This window comes from Chaetodon trifascialis, chromosome 1 (genome assembly GCF_039877785.1).
Source record: "Chaetodon trifascialis isolate fChaTrf1 chromosome 1, fChaTrf1.hap1, whole genome shotgun sequence".
Lineage (NCBI taxonomy): Eukaryota > Metazoa > Chordata > Actinopteri > Chaetodontiformes > Chaetodontidae > Chaetodon > Chaetodon trifascialis.
This window is the reverse complement of record NC_092056.1, coordinates 6,348,024-6,367,948: the sequence shown is the minus strand read 5'-3', so window position 1 is coordinate 6,367,948 and position 19,925 is coordinate 6,348,024. Positions and strand designations below refer to the sequence as shown.

The 19,925-nt window shown below is 45.0% G+C and overlaps 1 protein-coding gene across 1 annotated transcript in view; it reads left to right on the top strand.

Annotated features, from left to right (window-relative positions):
• Nucleotides 1–19,925, top strand: part of myo9aa (myosin IXAa) — a 102,322-nt gene that overhangs the window by 80,778 nt on the left and 1,619 nt on the right. The window contains exons 17-42 of the mRNA XM_070970976.1: nucleotides 689–829; nucleotides 1,329–1,368; nucleotides 1,472–1,594; nucleotides 3,573–3,653; nucleotides 3,857–3,967; nucleotides 7,350–7,472; nucleotides 8,400–8,549; nucleotides 9,248–9,555; nucleotides 9,899–11,668; nucleotides 11,911–12,010; nucleotides 12,225–12,449; nucleotides 13,323–13,420; nucleotides 13,535–13,665; nucleotides 14,001–14,221; nucleotides 14,403–14,519; nucleotides 14,674–14,862; nucleotides 15,808–15,858; nucleotides 16,003–16,114; nucleotides 16,868–16,929; nucleotides 17,137–17,329; nucleotides 17,442–17,570; nucleotides 17,703–17,808; nucleotides 17,912–18,043; nucleotides 18,170–18,293; nucleotides 19,378–19,583; nucleotides 19,729–19,871. Of these exons, the coding sequence (XP_070827077.1) occupies nucleotides 689–829; nucleotides 1,329–1,368; nucleotides 1,472–1,594; nucleotides 3,573–3,653; nucleotides 3,857–3,967; nucleotides 7,350–7,472; nucleotides 8,400–8,549; nucleotides 9,248–9,555; nucleotides 9,899–11,668; nucleotides 11,911–12,010; nucleotides 12,225–12,449; nucleotides 13,323–13,420; nucleotides 13,535–13,665; nucleotides 14,001–14,221; nucleotides 14,403–14,519; nucleotides 14,674–14,862; nucleotides 15,808–15,858; nucleotides 16,003–16,114; nucleotides 16,868–16,929; nucleotides 17,137–17,329; nucleotides 17,442–17,570; nucleotides 17,703–17,808; nucleotides 17,912–18,043; nucleotides 18,170–18,293; nucleotides 19,378–19,583; nucleotides 19,729–19,871 (5,186 nt within the window). The remainder of the gene's footprint in view (nucleotides 1–688; nucleotides 830–1,328; nucleotides 1,369–1,471; nucleotides 1,595–3,572; nucleotides 3,654–3,856; nucleotides 3,968–7,349; nucleotides 7,473–8,399; nucleotides 8,550–9,247; nucleotides 9,556–9,898; nucleotides 11,669–11,910; nucleotides 12,011–12,224; nucleotides 12,450–13,322; nucleotides 13,421–13,534; nucleotides 13,666–14,000; nucleotides 14,222–14,402; nucleotides 14,520–14,673; nucleotides 14,863–15,807; nucleotides 15,859–16,002; nucleotides 16,115–16,867; nucleotides 16,930–17,136; nucleotides 17,330–17,441; nucleotides 17,571–17,702; nucleotides 17,809–17,911; nucleotides 18,044–18,169; nucleotides 18,294–19,377; nucleotides 19,584–19,728; nucleotides 19,872–19,925) is intronic.

Sequence of the window (19,925 nt, the reverse complement as noted above, 5' to 3'; positions counted from 1 at the left end):
CTTATCAGAATCTGAATTGGCTTTATTTGCCAAGAAGGTGTTCACATACAAGGAGTCTGATTCCAGTTTAAACGTTGCACTCAGTGTACTTACAAAGGAAAAATTACATACAGTTCAACGGGACAAAAAAGATTAAAAAAAAACAACAAAAGACTGAACAATAAGTTAAGCAGTGAAAATCAATGGATTGGTGCATCCGTAGATAAAACCAGGCTGTCAAACAGTTATTTGAGGAACTCTCACAATCCCAAGAGATCTTTGTTCATTTTTGTCTCATCGCTGCATCAAGAAAACTGTGTCATGTAATTGCAGCTCCAAGCTTGACATAAGAACAGTAAAACTGATCATAAGAGAATTCACACCGTTGTTTTTCCAAGGTGGTGCTTGACATTTGGACTGTTTGCAGTAACTGCTTCTGAAGTGATCCTCAGCACTAAATTCAGTGAAGTTAATGGATTTCTTACTCAGTAAAAGTTAAAGGAGGTCAATGGCTGTAAAAATGAATTTAGAAAGTTATTATCCTTTTACTGCTTTCCACGTATAAATGTGTGCCAAGCTCTTTCTTAATAATCTGTAGATCAATTATTATATCTATGAAAATGACCTTCAGTCTGCTTCAATGTTTTTGTCTGAGGTTTAATTTTCCCTCATTGACGACCGTTATTTGTCTGCCTGTGTTTGGTTGAAGAGCCTCTCCGGGCCTCGGCTGGAACGGCCGTGTGGGTCGGCAGAGCCGCCTGTCCTCCGGCAGCTCCACCACAGAAGAAGACGGCATCTTTGTCAACTCGGCCAGCAGCAAACTCCTGGAGAGAGCCCACGACATCCTCATGTCAGTAACGAGGCATCCACAGTTAGAGATGATATAGTCCTCACTGTAGTGTTTTTTTATGGTTTTCCTTCCGATTGCTAAATGTAAAACTTTGTCAGCATTATTTTATTCTGTTGTTTTGATCAGCTGTGTGGTCGAGAGACATCCTTAAAAGTGGAGTTCAAACTCAGTGTCAGCAAACATCTGCCCCGCTGAAGCGTCCTCCAGTGATCACTGCATTCCTACCAGCTCCGAGGGGGCTGTTCTGCAGCTGACCCTGACCTCTGACCTCCCTGTGGAGGGCAACAAGTGAAAAAAGAATTCCCCCACAGGGATGAATAAAGTTATTGACAGGGATACGACCCACTCGGGAGGAATTTCTGGAATTAATTTAACGCTCTGTTGACCTTTTTGCTTGACAGTTAAAAAAAAGACTCCTCTCACTTGTTGATTTAAAGCGGAAAACGAGGGATTTTGTGGCTGAAAACAGATGAGACTAACCTCTTTTTTTTCTGAACAGGAGGAACAAAAACTACAAATCTAAGCCAGTTCTCCCGAAGGTACAGCACAGCTCATCTTAAATTTATCATAAAAGGAGGCGTAGATTCTAGCGTGGTGTCATGTTATCGGCATTATCAACTGACTCTGACTTCACGCCTGCAGCATTTACTGAATGTCAAGTCAATGAAGTACCTCAGCAACCTGGCGCTTCATGACCGCATCACCAAGTCCCTGCTTCACCTCCACAAGAAGAAGAAACCCCCCAGTATCAGCGCACAGTTCCAGGTCAGACACACACACACACACACACACACACACACACACACACACACACACACACACACACACACACACACACACACACAGATGATTTGCCAGTCAGTGCTCCCACCTTAAAAATAACACCATCAGCCTGAGCTGGAAGGAGGAATCTCCCTCCAGCTGTGAATGCGATAAAAACAAGGTGTGTCCGTCACAACCGGCCGCGGGTGGAAACATCCCTCTGTCGGTCCGCCTGCCCGTGACCTTTACTGTCCACGGTCTTTCCCTGGATTTGTCCATAATCTGTGCGAAGTCTATTACGCAGTTCACACACCCACCCAAAAGTCTTAAAAAGTATGACGTCGTGTCTGGAAATTTAAGGAAAAAAGCTGAAGAAATGTCTCATAAAAAATACTTTTGATTTGGTGAGAAAGTAGAAAGTTTGCCTTTTCGTCACTGATGTTCAGGAGGTGAGTCCATGAAAACAAGAAAATCACCTTCTCTTCTACATTTATAGATCCCATCCAGACATGTTTAAAGATGGATATAAAACACTACTTCGACAAACAGGCTGTTAAAATAAAGTTCTGTTATCTTGTTAAAATCCCTAAAATGACATCTACTGCTTCGCACTCATTTAAAAAGTCCTGAATCTACGATCATTCAGTTATTATTCCACATCGCACTCATCAGCTGAATATTGGACCAGGACTGACTCCCACGCTGTTTGGCTTCGTTCAGACTGCAGACGAATCTGATCTTTAAGACAGACCGTCTGCACTGTTTTTTTAAGTGATCAGATCAGATTTATGTGTCCAGACGTGACTGACCAATCAACATGGGTTGCTGTGGTAACAACATTGGTGTCAGTAGCTATGGGCGCTGGTGGCGTGGCTTTCCAACATGGAAGCATGAAAAACGCCGCTCCGTCGTCTCGCCCTTCTGCAGAACTTCTCCATCGCAGCAGACAAACTCAGCAGCTGGTGCGTATTTGGATGTTGGTTTCCGTCATTCTGGATTTGGCGTCGTTGCTGTTTGTTGCGTCGTGAGTGATGAAAAAGACACTTTGAAATCCGATATCAGCCCCCAGATCATCCGGACTGCGACGCATCTGTAGAAGTCTGATTGAACTCGCATTTCAAACCACCTCCAAATGTGGTTTGCACCCAAAAAAATGTGACTTTTTTGCTGTCCAGACCTTCTGAAGTCAATCTGGATGTGCCAAACAAAGGATTTGGGCTGGCAGTCTGAACAAGGCCGTAGTGATGTCACAAATCATGCTCTTAGACCCGCCTCTGTAACTCTGGATACTTCCAGCGGATGAGTGTGAAAACAGCCTTGCACTGCATCATTCTGCACAGTGAAGCTCAAACATTCAGCTGCAGGAACAAGAAAACTACTGAAAACAAAGAGGAAAACCTCTTTTTAAAAGATGAGAGCGAAATGAGACAGCTTCCACCAACACTCACAATAATCTGCTCACGTTCAGGTGAGAAAAAGGTCTCAATCACAGCCCAAATCACAGAAAACCAAACAGAAAGTGATATTTTGTCTAAGATTTCTCTGAAAGTGAAGTGTGCGCTCCGACCGTTGGAGGTGGAGATGAGTGCTCAGGGCCCCTCTGGCTGGCAGCCTTGGCCCCAGCGTGCGTGGATGACTTCACTTCCCACATCCTGTGCTGCACTGATTGCTTTAATCTCCCATAGAGGAGGAGGAGGAGGCTGAATTCCTCCTGCCGCTGAATTATCACACACACATGCTGTCACACATGTGCATACTGCATGTTTACACACAATACTGCACACATGGTTTCTTCTTTTTATTTTCGCAGACACGTTGTTAGTGTTTATGGTCCAGGCAGTGGCTTTAATCTTTACTCACATGTGACAGAACCACCTGACTTTGACCGCTGCCTGTCAAACGACCGCGGCACAGCGGGAGCAGCGTGTCTCCACATGTGCCTTTACAACTTGTCCTCTCCTTTCTGTGTCTCTCTCTGCAGGCCTCTCTCAATAAGCTAATGGAGACTCTGGGTCAGTCTGAGCCTTATTTTGTCAAGTGCATCCGTTCCAATGCTGAGAAGGTACAGTGTGCGCTCTCCAGACTGCGGCCACTTTGGCTGGTTTGGTTTAGCTTTCAAAGCATTTTTCATTTCCTTTGAAGTTTGAGCTTTTTCTCAAGCTGTTTATCATTTCCCCCTCTCCCCTCTGTACCCTCTGCCGCCTGTCGCTTCTATTTCTGCCGTTCTCCTCGCCCCCTTCCTCCCCCTCTGGCTCTGCCTCTCAGCTGCCCTTGAGGTTCAATGATAACCTGGTGCTGAGGCAGCTGCGTTACACAGGTATGCTGGAGACTGTGCGCATCCGGCAGTCGGGCTACAACATCAAGTACAGTTTCAAGGTAACACACACGCACATTTACACACTCTTTAAACGTCTTCTGAGCTATCATTTATAGAATTTAATTTTTATTGCAGTGAAGAAAAGCAGAAAGAAACAAACAGCTGGACATAAACAAAAACAACACTCAGTAAAGTTTATTTCAGAAGAATTTGGCCGTGTTCGCTACTTGCTTCAATTTATGCTTCTGTGTACTTTTCTTTCACTAGATGTTAAAATATTTAAACTCTTTTCCATTTATTTGAAAGCTAGATAGATTTTAAGATTAAAATTCACATCCAAAACGTGTGAAAATGATGCAATGTTAAAGATGAACCACGTAAAAGGACCTAAAATGATTAACATCAGCTGATCGTACTTGTGTACTTTAACTTGAGTGAGCTTTTGAATGCAGGACTTTAACCCGTGAAGCAGTATTTTTAAATTGCTACTTTTGCTACTTTTTCCACCGCTGGTGTTCGACCATACACAACCCTGATTCCAAAAGAAGTTTGGACGCTCTGTTAAACAGAAATAAAACAGGATGTGCTAATTTGCTGATCCTTTTTGACATAAACTCAACTGAAAACAGCACAAAGACAATATATTTAATGTTTGAGCTCATCAGCTTCATTGATTTTTGAATATCTGCTTATTCTGAATTTGATGCAGCAACATGTTTCAAACACGTTGGGGCAGGAGCAACTAAAGACTGGGAAAGGTGTGGAATGCTCCAAAAAACACCTGTTTGGAACATTCCACAGGTGAACAGGTGATAGTATCATGATTGGGTATGAAAGGGGCATCCTGGGAGTGAGGAGCTCAGGAGCTCAGTGAGGATGGAGTAAGGTTCACCCCTTTGTGAACACATGATTGGATAAAGGATGTTACTACATGAACTCAGGAACACTTCAGAAAGCTGTTGTCGGCAAACACAGTTTGTTTGCAGATGACTGAATTCTGTTTTTATGTTTTACATAGTGACCCAGCTGTTTTGGAATCAGAGTTGTATAACGAGTCGTGGAAAATTTTGAAAGGAATGGTGTAAAATCACAAGAGGAAAGATCAAACGACATCTGGACTTTCTTTAATCTACATCAAGCTCCAGAAATACTGGATTCTGCACCTCCCATAATAAAACTTCTTACAGACATCTTTTTGTTAGACCTTTCAGACTCCACAACCCAAGTTTGTGCAGCTTTTGGTAAAAAAGCATTTGCTGTTACTGAGGCTGCTGATAATTGATCAGGCTCCTCCAACATCATACAACAGCTTTCACAGAGTGGCACTAACATGACATGTGAACTGACCTTTATGTGTAAAACTGGTTGATTTCCCCTTTAAGTTACAGTATGTTAGTTTCCTGAAAGTTATAACGACCCACTTCATCCTCCGTGTATTTGGATCTTTTTTCTCGAGGTATCATGTTATCCAGGAAACAAGCGCTCGATAGCAGATGACGTTAACGTGTTCCCTCCACGCAGACATGTGCAGGCCAGAACACTGAAGCACGATCGGTCTCGCTGCTCGCATCTCGAAAGTCAAACGACACCCAGGTTTCCATGATTTAATGTGCCAGCGATGGCTGATGCTGTTTGAGTCGGGACTCAGCGTATCCGGGGGGAATCGTGTGGGCCGTGAGGTGGCAGCCATCTGAATCTCACTGGCTCTCATAAGAGTGACGTCAGCCCTGTGAGAAACGCTGCATGACTAATAAATCAGGTCGTATTTTCTGCTGATTGGAAGTGAGTCTTTGGACAGAAAATGTCTGGGAGTGGCTCACTCCCACTCCAGTTTCGTCTTACTTTAGTTTCCAGTTTGTGGTTTTGAATGTCCGTTCGTGCCAGGCGTGTCGTGTCGAGGTTTGAGCCAAAGATTAAGTCACTGTGCGAGTCACTTCACCAAATCATGACTTATTTTCCCATGAAACCGCAGTGTATCTCCTGCAGCCGTGCACATAGTTTAAATGTGCGTCTGAGATCTTCTCTGCTGAGAATCCCGCTGCCTCGCTGATGCAACCAATCAGTCATTTATGGCAGTCAAGACTTTGGAAATGAGTCATCAGACAACTGTAATTAGTTTACCTTGCGAGGCAGCTTCATGAGATCATGAGAGCTGAGAATCCATCTCACCGGGCTTCAGGTGATGCGTTTGTGGCCAAACCACACTGGTTTTGATCAGTCAGCTTCCTGCAAGGAACTACCAACAACCACAAGTGGACGTTTCATTTAAAAACAACAGCGGCTCCTTTAGACGTTAGCTTAGATGCTGCTTTAGCTTCAGCTACATCAGAACTGGAGATTATTTCTTCATTTAAAGAAGAGCAAAGAGCGACACTGAAGGCTTTATCTGGGTGGAAAAGATGCCTCACTCTTCTCCCGACCGGTTTTGGCAAGCATATGGTTCATTGATCTGATGGGTTTGTCAGCCTGTGATAGATACTCGGTTCATCCAATCACCTGCCAGGTATTTTTTTTAAAGTGGCCAACCCTTTCAATTAGTGATATCTTAAAAAAACACCGTGTCCAGTTGGGACTCCATGTCACTTTCCACCAAAGAGCTATTTGCCTTGTAGATATTAAATTGGCTTTATTTTATCCCCAAAAGGGAAAATTATCCAGTATTTCACAAAAAGCAAAGATTAAAGTCTGAAAAATGAATACGAATTTGTGTCGCAGAGCTTTTTTACATTGTCATATTCCTAGTTTTACTTCTTCCACCACTGAAAAATAGTTCTGGCTAATATGAAAACTAAGATAGAAATGACGCTTTGTGTTTACTTTCTGGTCGACATTTTAGTGTAAAATCTTCGAAATTGAATCAGAAGACTGTAACTGTTTCGATGAGCTCACTCAGATGCTTTTAGCATTAAACATCCTCATTCACCGTAAATTCCTCCAAACATATTTAGTGCTGCGGTCAGCACTAATGAGAAATATCTTGGGCATGGTATCACTTTGGAGGACTGTGCTGTTTCCCGGCTCTTCAGAACAGAGCCTCTCCATTGTCCTCGGGTCTCTGAAACACTCCCCATGCTTGTAATTGTATAAACACAGCATCTGTTTCCCTATCCACCCCCTACAGCCCAGGGTGCACAGTGTATTGAATTCAGACAATGGGCCTCAGTCTGAAGAGTGGGAGTTCAGCATATTTATGCCGTGATGTTTGAACCCCTGCAAATATGGACAGCATGGACTTTTACCTGAAACCACATGTGCCTCGAAGGCTTATTTCTGCCAAATAGATGATACAGGAGGCCAATTCAAGGCCGCAGCGGATACATCCTCAATTAACCCTGTCCTGAAATCAGTGTTAGACAAACTGATGGCTTTAGCAGGAACTAAACCTGGACAGAAAGCCGGTTTCAGATTTCTCATTAACACCTTTCTTTGTTCTCTCTGCAGGATTTTGTGCATCACTTCTCCGTGCTGCTCCCAGAGGGCACCAACGCCACCAGAGAGGGCATCCAGCAGTGTCTGGACGAGCTTGATCTCCAACCAGATGGGTACCAAGTGGGAAAGACGATGGTATTTACCCTTCGCTGTTTTCCTGAATCGGCCGATGAACAATACATAAAACATGTTAACTGTTTTCAATGTGGCCCGTTATCTCCGTCTGAATGAGACTCCTCTACTGTGCAAAACAATGTAAATAACTTGATTTTTACACAGTTGAGCTCAGCTCTCACGACTTCTGTTTAGATTTTATTCATGATCCAAAAGTTTCCATCAATACCAAAACTTCCACGCAGACTGACGGTTAATTGTGTATGAATTGATTTGTATGATATTTGGAACATTCAGTGTGATCTTCTTGAATATTTGGCAGCCTAAGCTCGATGCAGCCTCAGGAAAAGTTGCACAAGCTGAAAATGCAAGACATACGTTTTAAAAAGTAGGTTTTTACAGCGCCTTCAGTGGCAATTTGAGGAGAACATCGGGGTTCAATAAGTTAAATAAAGTCACAGCATATAATCCAGATGTTAAATTAAAGGCAGTTTTGCCACTGTTTGGTGACACTGGTGAAAAGAAAATGTTTAGGCTCATTATGCTGTGTGTTATTACGTGATTTATGTCATATTATCTGCTGGAACATGCCAATCCGAGACTCAAAATTACTCAAAATAAGGTGGGGTTATCTTATTAAACTGTTGAATTACACAAACTATGAATAGAGTGAAGGGGAAAGGAGCGTGTTGGGCATAACCTCATATTACCTGAAAGCACCCTGAGAAGGAGGATGTAATGAAGGCAGTGCCCCATATTTGGTAAGTCCTCGGCATGAATGAGGCATGATGGGCTCCGTGCCTTTGGGACGCTGTCTATATAATTAGAGGATCATACCTGACATACTTGTGACCGTGTGTCTGGCCAGGGATTTATCTCTTTGTGCATGGCCACACCGCACACTCTTCATTAAGCATGGGCTGACTCCGTCGTGGTCCCTCCCCGCAGGTGTTTTTGCGGGAGGCCGAGCGTCAGCGGCTGCAGGCCTTACTCCACGCGGAAGTCCTCCGACGTATCGTCACGCTGCAGCGGCGCTTCAGAGCCCAGCTGGAGAGGAAGCAGTTTGTCAGGATGAGAGACGCGGCGGTCCGCATCCAGGTACAGCACAGAGCTTTTCATCACCTCCGCCTGCTTCGTTTCTTTTCCTGCTCTGTGACTGAGATCGCTTTTTATAGTGTTTGTTCTGGAAGAAGAGATGTTTATACGGCTGAGTGTTCATTCAGTATTATTGCTTATTGACTGATTAGCTAATGTCGCTACCATATCTTACTATAGATTTCCAAAATTCTGTTGTACAAATTAATGAATCCAGTGAGATTTTACAGAAAAACTAATGAGTTAATTATTCAAGTTTTTGTTTTAAGTTTATTTGATTATCATTGCATTAATCATCATATGTTTTTTATGATTTTGCTTACATTTACAATATAATCAGTGTCCGAAAGATATTGTTAATAACATAGTGATATTGATTTCATGCATATTATCCAGTGTTAAATTTTAAATGAATGCATTGAGAGGTATTCAAAGTTTTATTTTATGTTCAGTTTCTAAAGTGGAAATTAGAAATGATTGACTTGTCAGTCACCGACATGTCGAGTCTATTTGGAATTTAATTAAATTTTCAGTCCCTTTAAAAAAAAAAAAAAAAAAGTTGAAATTAGCCTTTAAGTAAAGACGCTCATACTTGTAACGGAGTTCTTGTACTCAGTGGGTGTGAAAGTAGGTTGTGACTAAAAAGATAAACAAACCATCATAGTATCATGAAAATCATCGTTATCATCCTCTCTTCACAGAAATGGTGGCGTTTGTACCGATCCATAGAGGAGGAGGAGGATTATGACCCTGCAGTCCAGGAGGGGGCAGCTTTGTGTCTGCAGACACGCTGGCGAGGTTACAGGGAGCGTCAGAGGTTCAGGCTGTGGAGGGAGGCTGCTCTGGTGCTGCAGAGGGCGTGGAGGTTATGGCTCTACCGGCGCTGCACGGCAGCTCTGGTTATTCAGACAGCCTGGCGCTGTCATCAAGCCAGAGAAGCTTACTTGCGTCTGTATGCCGCCGTGGTGCAACTACAGGCTGCTGGCAGAGGCTACCTCGCCAGGCAGAGGTAAGCCATACTGTTAAACACCTAGCAATAGCACCGGTTCTGTTCTGTATATTGCAAGATGTATTTAATCTAGCAAAAGCAAACAACCAGATTAATCTTTGCACACAGCTCCTGCAGTGTATTTGGCCATTGTTCAGTGTTCTTATAGGCCAAGCTTGGTAAGAGTATGCCATTACGCAAGCAATCCAACCCAAATCAGCTCTACAAATTAAATCAGACTAGACGTTTGGTGAAAACTTCAGGTGGATATAGTTTGTTAACTTTAGCTGTTTGAAATGTATCTTGATAATAGGAGCAGGGAGTAGTTCAGTTTAAGCTGTAACCATGCTTTCTTGATTGCCAGCTTCAAAAAATTGAGAGAACAGAGGCTGAGGGAGACACAGGAGCAGCAGGAGAAGCTGCTCCAGCTGCAGAATGGCCAGGTGACTCCCTCGCCAGAAGAAGAGGAGGAGCCGCCTGAGACGATCATGGGCTTGGACCTCAGCACATGGGAGGATCGTTCCTATGAGCAACGAGAAAGGAGCCTCCAAATCCTCAGCAGCCTTGAGGGCGCAGTTAAGGAGGAAGGAGAATGGAGAGAACATGCTAGGACAAGAGAAAGTCCCTCTAAAGCTCAAACTGAAGCATCAGCCTCCATCCAGGCAGGCGCTGTGGTGGTGCGAGAGAGGTCCAGAACTGTAGATGAGCCCGGCCAGAAGACCACTCGGGCCAAGAGAGAGAGCCGGCGGATGAGAGAGCTGGAGCAGGCCAAGTTCAGCCTGGAGCTCCTCAAGGTCCGGGCAACCAGCGGCGGAGCCTCGTCCCCGTCTGAGGAGCGGCGCTGGTCTGTCGAGCTGGTGCCTCCTTCAACCCCACCTCTTCGCTCACCCCAGGGGACGCCTGACAGCCAGAGCTCCAAAGGCAGCTTTGAGCTTCTCAGCATGGATGAGGAGCCACCCAAGGCTTCAGAGGAGGGGACAGACAGTGAGGGCCCCTGCTCCCCTCCTCCTCCAGTAATGCCAGTACCTGAGCCCAACATGGAGGTTGTTTCAAGAAGCCCGAAGCCACTTGAACCACACAGGACGGGGGTTTCTGATGCCCACCCAGGGGACCAGGACCAGCCCAAACTGGATCTGGCAGCACCTTCTGCCCCGATACATCCGCCCAAAATCGAGAACTACCTCCCTACTTTTTACGTCCCTGCTAGCGAGGGCAGCGCAGTCATCTCCCGTCGTCCTGCAGAAGAGCCTCGACAAAACACAGAGGCAGCCGTCTCTGCAGCCACCACAGCCATCACCAAGCCCCTCAAAGAAAGGCGAGAGTCAGCGCGCCGACCAGTGGTGGTGGTCATCAGTATGCAGAAAGAAACGCCGCTAAGCGAAGAGCTGAGTGATATTTTCCGTCCCCCTGTGGAGGTTCGAGATTCTGCAGCCCAGACAGGGGAGTTGACACCATCGCCACAGAAACCAGACCCAGCTCCTGCGCCTCCAGGTCCCGTCCCTGTTTCTACCTCTGTCCCTCAGGCTGACCAGGCCGTCTTAGAGAAACTGGTGCGACTGAACGAGGAGAAAGAGGAGAGGCAGCGTAATCAGCAGCAGCAGAATGAAAAGGAGATGATGGAGCAGATCAGGCAACAGAAAGAAGTGCTGGAGCGGCAGCGCCTTTTCTTCGCTCAGTACGAGAGAGACATGTTCGAGAAGCAAAGAGGAGAAGCTCTGCACAGGATACAGCAGAGTCGACAGGGGGGGCAAGGTGTTGGTGGAACCGCAACTGCCGGCAAGCCCCTTAGACCCAGCTCCCTGCTGATTGAGAGAACAGCAGGCCGAGCTCCTCAGACCAGGACACGGTCAGACTCCACTGCCCCATCCACGCACTCTCCCACGGGTGTAGACCTCCAGGGCCGTGCCCCTCAGCCCCAGCTGCCTCCGCCACCCGCTTCAGCTCCCAGAGAAAGACGCAGGCTTGTTGCTGAGGGCTGGGCACCCAAACTCACACTGGAGTCCAAAGATGGAGGAGGAACCAGAGTGAGAACGACTGCCAAGAAGCCACCAAGCAGCCAAGTGACCACAGTTAGCATGACAGACAAGCCGGGCAACATCTTCTTCTCTCCAAAGGACAAAGTGACATTTGCAAAGTGAGTATTTAGTTAATACATCACTGTTGTTTTGCTTGCTCTATTTTTGGCATGTGATAAAAATCCTTGTAATAATAATGAAAATAGACAAGTAACACGAGACTATGACATCCATTACATCTGCGCAAAAACACTGTATTTTATTATGCATGACATTTTCAGTGGCGCGCTTGAATGAATTCGGTATTTGGATTCATTAATAATTTGTTTTTAATAATTTTGTCCTCTTTTTTGTCCATCAGGTTTGACAGTGATGCTGTCACTAAGGAAACACCTGTAGTCCTTCCCAGAGAGGGCCCCACGCCAACCTCCAAACCTGCTAAAGGAACAAAAGGACGGGATGTAAGCTCCTCTTTTCTCTTTAGAAAGTAGACATGTAGCATGTGTTTGCAGGAGTGCCTTTTCATGTTGTGGATGAATTAATGAATCCGAACTCTCCATCTTGGCTAAAAACGACGCACCTGACCCACATGAAGAACAAAATGCACTGAAGCTCTTCTACATGTCGTCAAAGGCTCCTTTTAAACATGCTGTTATCACTTCTGGTAAACTCCAGGTTGGCAGAGCGGGCCAAAAAAAGAAAGCCAGAATGGCACGGACCCGCTCCAACTTCCTCACCCGCGCCCCCACCCTCTCAGTTGGGGGCGATTCGGACGAGGATGACTTTGATGGCGACAGCCCCATCAGCCCCATCAGCCCCCGTCATTTCACTCTACCTCTGTCCAAGCAGAGCTCCACGGAGGCAGGCTTAGGAGGGTCCTGTTTCAGTGACTCAGACATGGTAACGGGCCCCATTCAAGCCCGCAGTGGCCCTCTCTACGTTCTTAAAGCTTCTCTTTGAAATCTCTAACCCTCTGAGCAGAGAGAGCACTTCGCACCTCAAACTGAGCTTCAACAAACTTCTGGTTTCTAGAAACTTGAGTGGAAAACATTTCAAAAGTGCTACCAGGCAGGTATTTCAAAGACATTTTGAAATGCCTGCTAACATGGTGTTGTGTAATAAAGCATAAACAGTCTCCTTCCAATAGAACAACAAACATAGGGTGATTTTATGCGTGATGCAAATATTCATGTCAGTTCTTAAAGACGTGAATTCGAGGTTGTCAGACAACCTTTACTCCAAAATTTTATTGCTTTGACAAGCCCTCTAGAGATCACACGTGCATCATGATGGAGTTTTGAAATGTTAAAACACTGAACGTAGTTGCTTTTCTAACACAATTTGCTTCTCTTTCTCTCACAGCTGTAACACCGACTTCTCTCTCTTATCTATTCTTCCTGGTCAATTAACAGTATTTGCATGTCACTTGGTCATTTTTCCTCTCTTAGCGTGTAGCACTGGTCTTTGAAGGGAGAAAGGATGAAGAACGTCACTCTTGACTTTCTTCATCACCTCACACCTGCTGTCTTTTAACAGTTCTTTCCTGGAAAAACTGATTATTTCCTTGTTTTAAGAATGTAAAAAGCATTATTTGTTGGGTTATTGCTTCTGTAATATGATCACTATCACAGCACTTGTTCTGGTAAATGTGCACTGTGGCTGCAGCAGCTCCAGTGATGTGCTGCTGCCATCTACTGGCCTGAACTTGAACTGTGCATCGTAGAGAAGCCTTGTTCTGTCTTTAACATGTAATCCAACTCGATGTCCTTGCAGCCTGCAGGTTCTGAGGAGCAAAAGAAGATGCACAAAGCCATGTCGTCAGGAGATTTGGGCAAAGTGGACTCAATGCGCAAGAACTCGCAAGATGGAAGGTTTGTTTCACCTGAACGTTTTGTCACTTCTAAGTTAAAGCTATTTCGATTTTGGTTGCATTTTTTCATCAGTGATCAAAGAATGTTGATCAGTTTTGTTTTATTGTGCAACAGGGTTCGTGGTAAGATGCGTTTCTGGGGCAAAACCAAGTATGGAGATAAGAAGACATCCAGAGAGAAGCTGATCTGTGGGGCTGATTCCCTGGATGGAGACTATGGAGACACTGGGCCGTTGCTGGGAGAGGGTGCAGTACCCAAAACACAAAATACATCCATTTCAAGCACTCTCCTATAACCAAAAATTACACAGTCTGCTATTTCTATAAGTAAATATCTGTATATGAATGCAGAATCTGGTCAGGCAAGGGACCAGATTCGATTTTGAAAGTTTTTGTAAACAAACACGTCGGACTGTAAACAATGACCAGCATTGAAACATTGGCCGTCACCCCCAGAGGCTAAATCATGTCCAGGTGATAGCCAGTGGGAGACACTGGGTGCTGAAATATCATCTCACTGTATCAACACTGCATCAATCCTGCTGCAGTGTCGCTGACTGGAACTTTCTTCCTGGCAGCAGGTCAGGAAAACATGTCGCCCCCCTGCAGTCCCGATCTGACGTTGGACCGGGGCTTCAGAGACCTGAAGGAGAACAAGGAGCCGTCTCCCAAGGTGAAGCGAAGGCGCAGCGTTAAGATCAGCAGCGTGGCTCTGGAGCCGGCTCAGTGGCAGAACGATGCGCTGCAGATCCTCACCTGCACCAACGACTACAGGAGCATGAACGACTTCCTGATGAAGAAGGTGCAGCCAAACATTCACTGTCTCATTCTGTTGATGCATATGGGTAAAGATGCTTAAATGGCCTGCAGGTGGACTTTAAATTCCTCACAAGGAGAGAAACAGATGAGCACAATGCAGTGTTGAGTTATCTTTTTAGAGCTACAGATATCCGTGTGAAGATGTCTGTGGTGTCATATTTTAGATCAGCGACTTGGACACAGAGGACAGTAAGAAGGACACCATGGTGGACGTCGTGTTTAAAAAGGCTTTGAAGGAATTCCGCCTAAACATCTTTAACTCTTACTCCACAGCGCTGGCGGTAAGTGCTGCCGACACGTGATCGTTTAAAATATTCTTTGGAAAGCAGATAAAGTTTCAGTAGCTGGACAGGATGTTTTATAATGAAACACTATGTCCAACATTGAGCCATCGATAGTATGATCGTCCCGTGACCCCGCTGTCTTCCTCCCCAGATGGATGACGGTAAGAGTATCCGCTACAAAGACCTCTACGCTCTGTTTGAGGACATCTTGGAGAAGACCATGCGGCAGGAGCAGAGGGACTGGAGGGAGTCCCCCGTCACAGTGTGGGTCAACACCTTCAAAGTCTTCCTGGATGAGTTCATGACAGAGTACAAACCTCTGGACAGCACAGTCAGCAAGGTAAAGACACAATCATGGATTTTTGATAATGTCTGAACTGCCAAAAGACATTTTAATGCTCCTCTGAATGAATTCAGTGTAGTTACATAAAGTACATTTACTCAAATACAGTCTTGAGGTACTTATGTATCTTTACGTGCGTTTGTCTGACAGCTTAAGGTACTAGTTACTTTGTAGATGACTGTTTATCAAACCCTTCATCTCTGGTGTGAACCATGTATCTGCAGGTTTGGTTGTACCCCTTTAAGGTTTGAGCCAACAGTGTATAAAGTGGTTCAAATGAGCTCCAACATCTGCAGCAGTAAAATGCATCATACACATTAAAAACATCAGATTTAAAATTAAAACACTAAGAGGGAGCGTATTACTGCGTAATGAGTATTTTTTCTTTTCATACTTTAAGTTCATTTTGTGGATGTTTCTTACTCTGGTGTTCATCAGCCGTCTGAGTTGTTTAGAGGTTTTATTTATGATTATACATCAGGTTAATATTCATTGATATTGCTTATATATGGTGACATATAGGGCTGCACGGTGGCACAGCAGGTAGTGCGCGTGCCTCACAGCAAGAAGGTTGCCGGTTCGATCCCCGGGTCGGGCGGGGCCCTTCTGTGTGAAGCTTGCATGTTCTTCCCGTGCATGCGTGGGTTCTCTCCGGGTACTCCGGCTTCCTCCCACAGACCAAAAACATGCTCATTAGGTTAATTGATGACTCTGAATTGTCCGTAGGTGTGAGTGTGAATGGTTGTTTGTCCTTACATGTGGCCCTGCAATTGGCTGGCGACCGGTCCAGGGTGTACCCCGCCTCTCGCCCATTGTAGCTGGGATAGGCTCCAGCCCCCCGCAACCCCGAAAGGGATAGGCGGTATAGATAATGGATGGATGGATGGATGGTGACACATCTAATGAAAAACAAAAAACATATCTTGTTCTTTTTTCTTACAGCAGCTACCAAAACCTGAACGCAAAAAACGGAGGAAAAAGGACGCCGACATCGTAAGTCTTTAATCGCTCTCTGGAAAGACAACATATAAATACACCAGAGACCAGAAGAGAAAAGAATATAAAACATCGACATAAACGTGAGAGGAAATATGCAGGTGAACGGGGAGTGATCCTTTGCTCTGCTGCCCCCTGCAGGTGGAGGAGCATAACGGCCACATCTTCAAGTCCACCCAGTACAGCATCCCCACATACTGTGAATTCTGCTCCTCGCTCATCTGGATGATGGACCGAGCCTGCGTGTGCAAACGTGAGCGATGCACGCAGAACGTCTCAGGAAGTCTAATTAAAAAAAAAACATGGATGGTGTTGGAAATACTGTTTTTTCTTATGAAAAAAGTCCCAAAACTTGCTGGTTTACTTTGTTAAATGTGAATATTTGCTGCTGTTCTCTGTTTATTGTTGTTGTAAATTAAACATTTTTGAGCTTTGGACTGTTGATCAGACAAAGCAAGAGTTCTGACAGTTTGACCTCGAGCTCTGGGAACTCATGACAGATGTTTTTCACTATTTTCTCAACGAATGATCAATCCATTAATTGATGAAATAATCAATATATTAATTGTTCATGAAAATAACTGTTGGCTGCAACCTAAAAATGTATGTGCGTATTTACTTGTTTATGCATTAACTCACATACCTCGCCTTACCTTCACACAGACATTCATGTGAACTTGCACACACACACACACACACACACACACACACACACACACACTCAGAGTCTGGTGTTCAGCCCCTCCCTCCCTCAGCCCTAATCAGATCAGTCTTCAACTGGACTCATGGGTTCTGCGGCTCCGTCTCTCCACAGATTTCTCCACACAGTTTGTTCTTTATTCGCACAGGATGTTTTCTTCGTGCCAGCCAATGCCGCTTTGGTCTCTCAAGCGCTGACATTTTTTTTTTACTTTTAGTCCCAAATTTTGCTGAATAATGAGGAGGCACTGCCTTTCTGTGGATAATGGAAATGACCTGTTTGATTTCTCTGGCTGTGTTTATCCAGTGTGCCGTTACGCCTGCCACAGAAAGTGCTGCCAGAAGACGACCACCAAATGCAGTAAGAAGGTGAGTCGGCCATATTGTCCACCCGCACCGTGATGTCCCATGACATTAATTGTGTGGCTGTGAGTTTATGTACAGTAGCTCATGTCATTGGCAGTGATAGCTCTTAACAGATTGAACTTACTGAGAATATATCTTCTTTGCATGTGTCTGCATGCTGTTACACAACACGTCTGTGTGTTTATACGTCATGTTTGTGTCTGTGAGCAGTTTGATCCGGAGCTTTCCTCCAGACAGTTCGGAGTGGAAGTTTCTCGCCTGACTAATGACGAGAGGACGGTGCCCCTGGTAGTGGAGAAGCTCATCAACTACATCGAGATGCATGGCCTCTACACTGAAGGAATCTACAGGAAATCAGGCTCTGCTAACAAAATTAAAGAGCTCAAGCAGGGACTCGACACAGGTGACTTTTACTGTTGATTCTAGCTAACGGTTCAATGATGCTAGCTGGCTTTTAAAGCTGGGAGATAGATGTTGAATTACTAAATGTCTGCATTCTCCTTGTCACCACACAGACGTGGACAGCATGAATCTGGATGACTACAACATCCATGTTATTGCGAGTGTTTTCAAGCAGTGGCTGAGAGACCTGCCTAATCCTCTGATGACGTTTGAGCTGTATGAAGAGTTTATTCGCGCCATGGGTAAGTGGTCAACGTCAGATATCCAGCTCCTCCCTCAGGTGCTTCACACTGCAGATTCGGCCCGCTATGATAATTTATTACAGGTGAAATAAACTGTAAATGGTGATTCGTCTTGTGGAAATGCTTCCTCAGGTTTGCAGGACAAAAAGGAAATGATCAGAGGGGTGTATTCAGTTATTGACCAGCTAAGCAGAACTCACCTAAACACGCTGGAACGCCTCATATTTCATCTTGTCAGGTAATAAAATTCTTCAGGTAATCTAGAGTGGGTTTAATGCATGAAACTGCTTTATTTCCTTCCTGATTCTGGTCCTATTCTAATGCTGAATTCTGGCTTTCAGGATTGCCTTGCAAGAGGAGACAAACCGCATGTCAGCTAACGCCTTGGCTATAGTTTTTGCCCCCTGTATCCTGCGCTGTCCCGACACCATTGATCCACTGCAGAGTGTCCAGGACATCGGCAAGACAACAGCGTAAGAATCATGTCTGTCACATAAATTCGCTGCCTTTGCTTCAGTCAGTGGTTCACAAAGTGCGGTCTGACATTAAGCATTTCCTGTCCTTCTCAAGTGGTTCTCCTTCTTGCCGTCCCTCCATAGGTGTGTGGAGCTTATCATTTGTGAACAGATGAACAAGTACAAAGTGCGACTAAAGGACATCAGTAGCCTGGAGTTTGCTGAGAATAAGGCCAAGTGCAGACTGACCCTCATTCGACGGTCAATGGTGAGTTCAAGTACTGTGACTAACATGACTAATCCCGCTGTTATCAGATGAATCAGACTCATTGCTAAATCTGCCTGACTGAGCCATCCTTAAAGTGCTACACCTTCCCAGGTTTGCTCCTTTTAAAGCTGCTTTTCTCCTCTCTGGATCCTCCCTAACCTGTCCTTTCCTTTATTCAGAAACCCGTACTAATAGCTGTTAGATTTATGAGCATAGCGCGCACGATGGTATGTATACCCACACCACAGATTGCATCCCCAAACCATCATCCAGTGGTGATGTTGTTGTGGTGCCGATCACTGCATAGTCTCATCTCTTCAAATATTAACATCCATCCCTCAAAGCATGGATCATCAGCTCCACCCAGTCTCTGCTTCTGTTTTTTATTTTGTTTTATGGCTAATCTGAATCTGTGTCTTGTGGTTGAAAGTAAGGACATTACACAGTTGCTTCTGTTTAGATTTGCATTACGTTACATGAACGATGGAGCATTTCTCAGCATGATCCATGACTTACATTTCTCTGACTTCTACCAAATACTGCCCGAAGAGTTTACAATCAGTGACAGCTCACATGAAAAAATCCAGAATAGGACATTTCTCTGGATAAATTGTGGTCAGAGATCTTGATCTAACACTGGAGAAATCTCATTGTACATTTCCCCAGCGAGTATCATGTCAATGCTTTGATATTGTTACTGTTACGTAGGATTCCTCCTGAAATGTGTGCAGCATCGGCCTCTCAGCTAGAAGAAACTATCCTGAGGCAGCAAATCAGTGGCTAGCATTGACAGACACGTGACACTGTGCATTAAAACTGACTGAGTCTTCTTCTTTTTGCTTCTCACTTTTGCTCTAAGCAGCCAAATGCAGCTAAAAAGGTAAAGTCTGTGTATCATTGTGCTGTGTCTTTGGCTTTGATCAGTCGTCTAATGCTGCTGAACTTCGCTCATTTCATGGTGGTTCAGTCCCTGCATGTCCGAGCGAGTAGCTGCTGGTTTCATTTAGTGCTGCTTTGTTACGAAGCTACGATAATGTCATATTTGCATTAGTGAGAAGACGTCTGCTCTTGATTTGTCTTGCAGGGAAAAGGCCACGTACAGCGAGTGAGCTACCATACGCCTTCGCCGCCAGTCAGCCCACGGCTGCAGTCTGTGGCTGACGTCGTGATAGAGGAAAGCGGCGACGAGGGAGCGGACTCGTTTGGCGAAATCTCCGAGCATCAGCAGGCAGCCATGCAGCAGGAAGAGAGAGTGCTGACAGAGCAAATAGAAAGTCTGCAGAAAGAGAAGTAAACACCTTCACCGTGCTTAAAATGTCCTGAGAATGTCACATGATCTGTAAATGAAAAGAACTGAATTTACAAAAATGACCGGTTTGCATGTGTTATTAGCACTACGTGTGTCTGTTAATCTGGGTAACGTTTGCCTCTGCAGGGAGGAGCTGACTTTTGAGATGCTAACTCTGGAGCCACGAGCATCAGATGATGAGACCCTGGAGTCAGAGGCCTCTATCGGTACCGCTGACAGCACTGAAAACCTTAATGTGGACTCTGAGGGAACCATTTCTGACTTCTCTGGTATTTCATTCAAACTCAGCTTATTATGTACAAGTTTTAGTCATATTTAGGCAA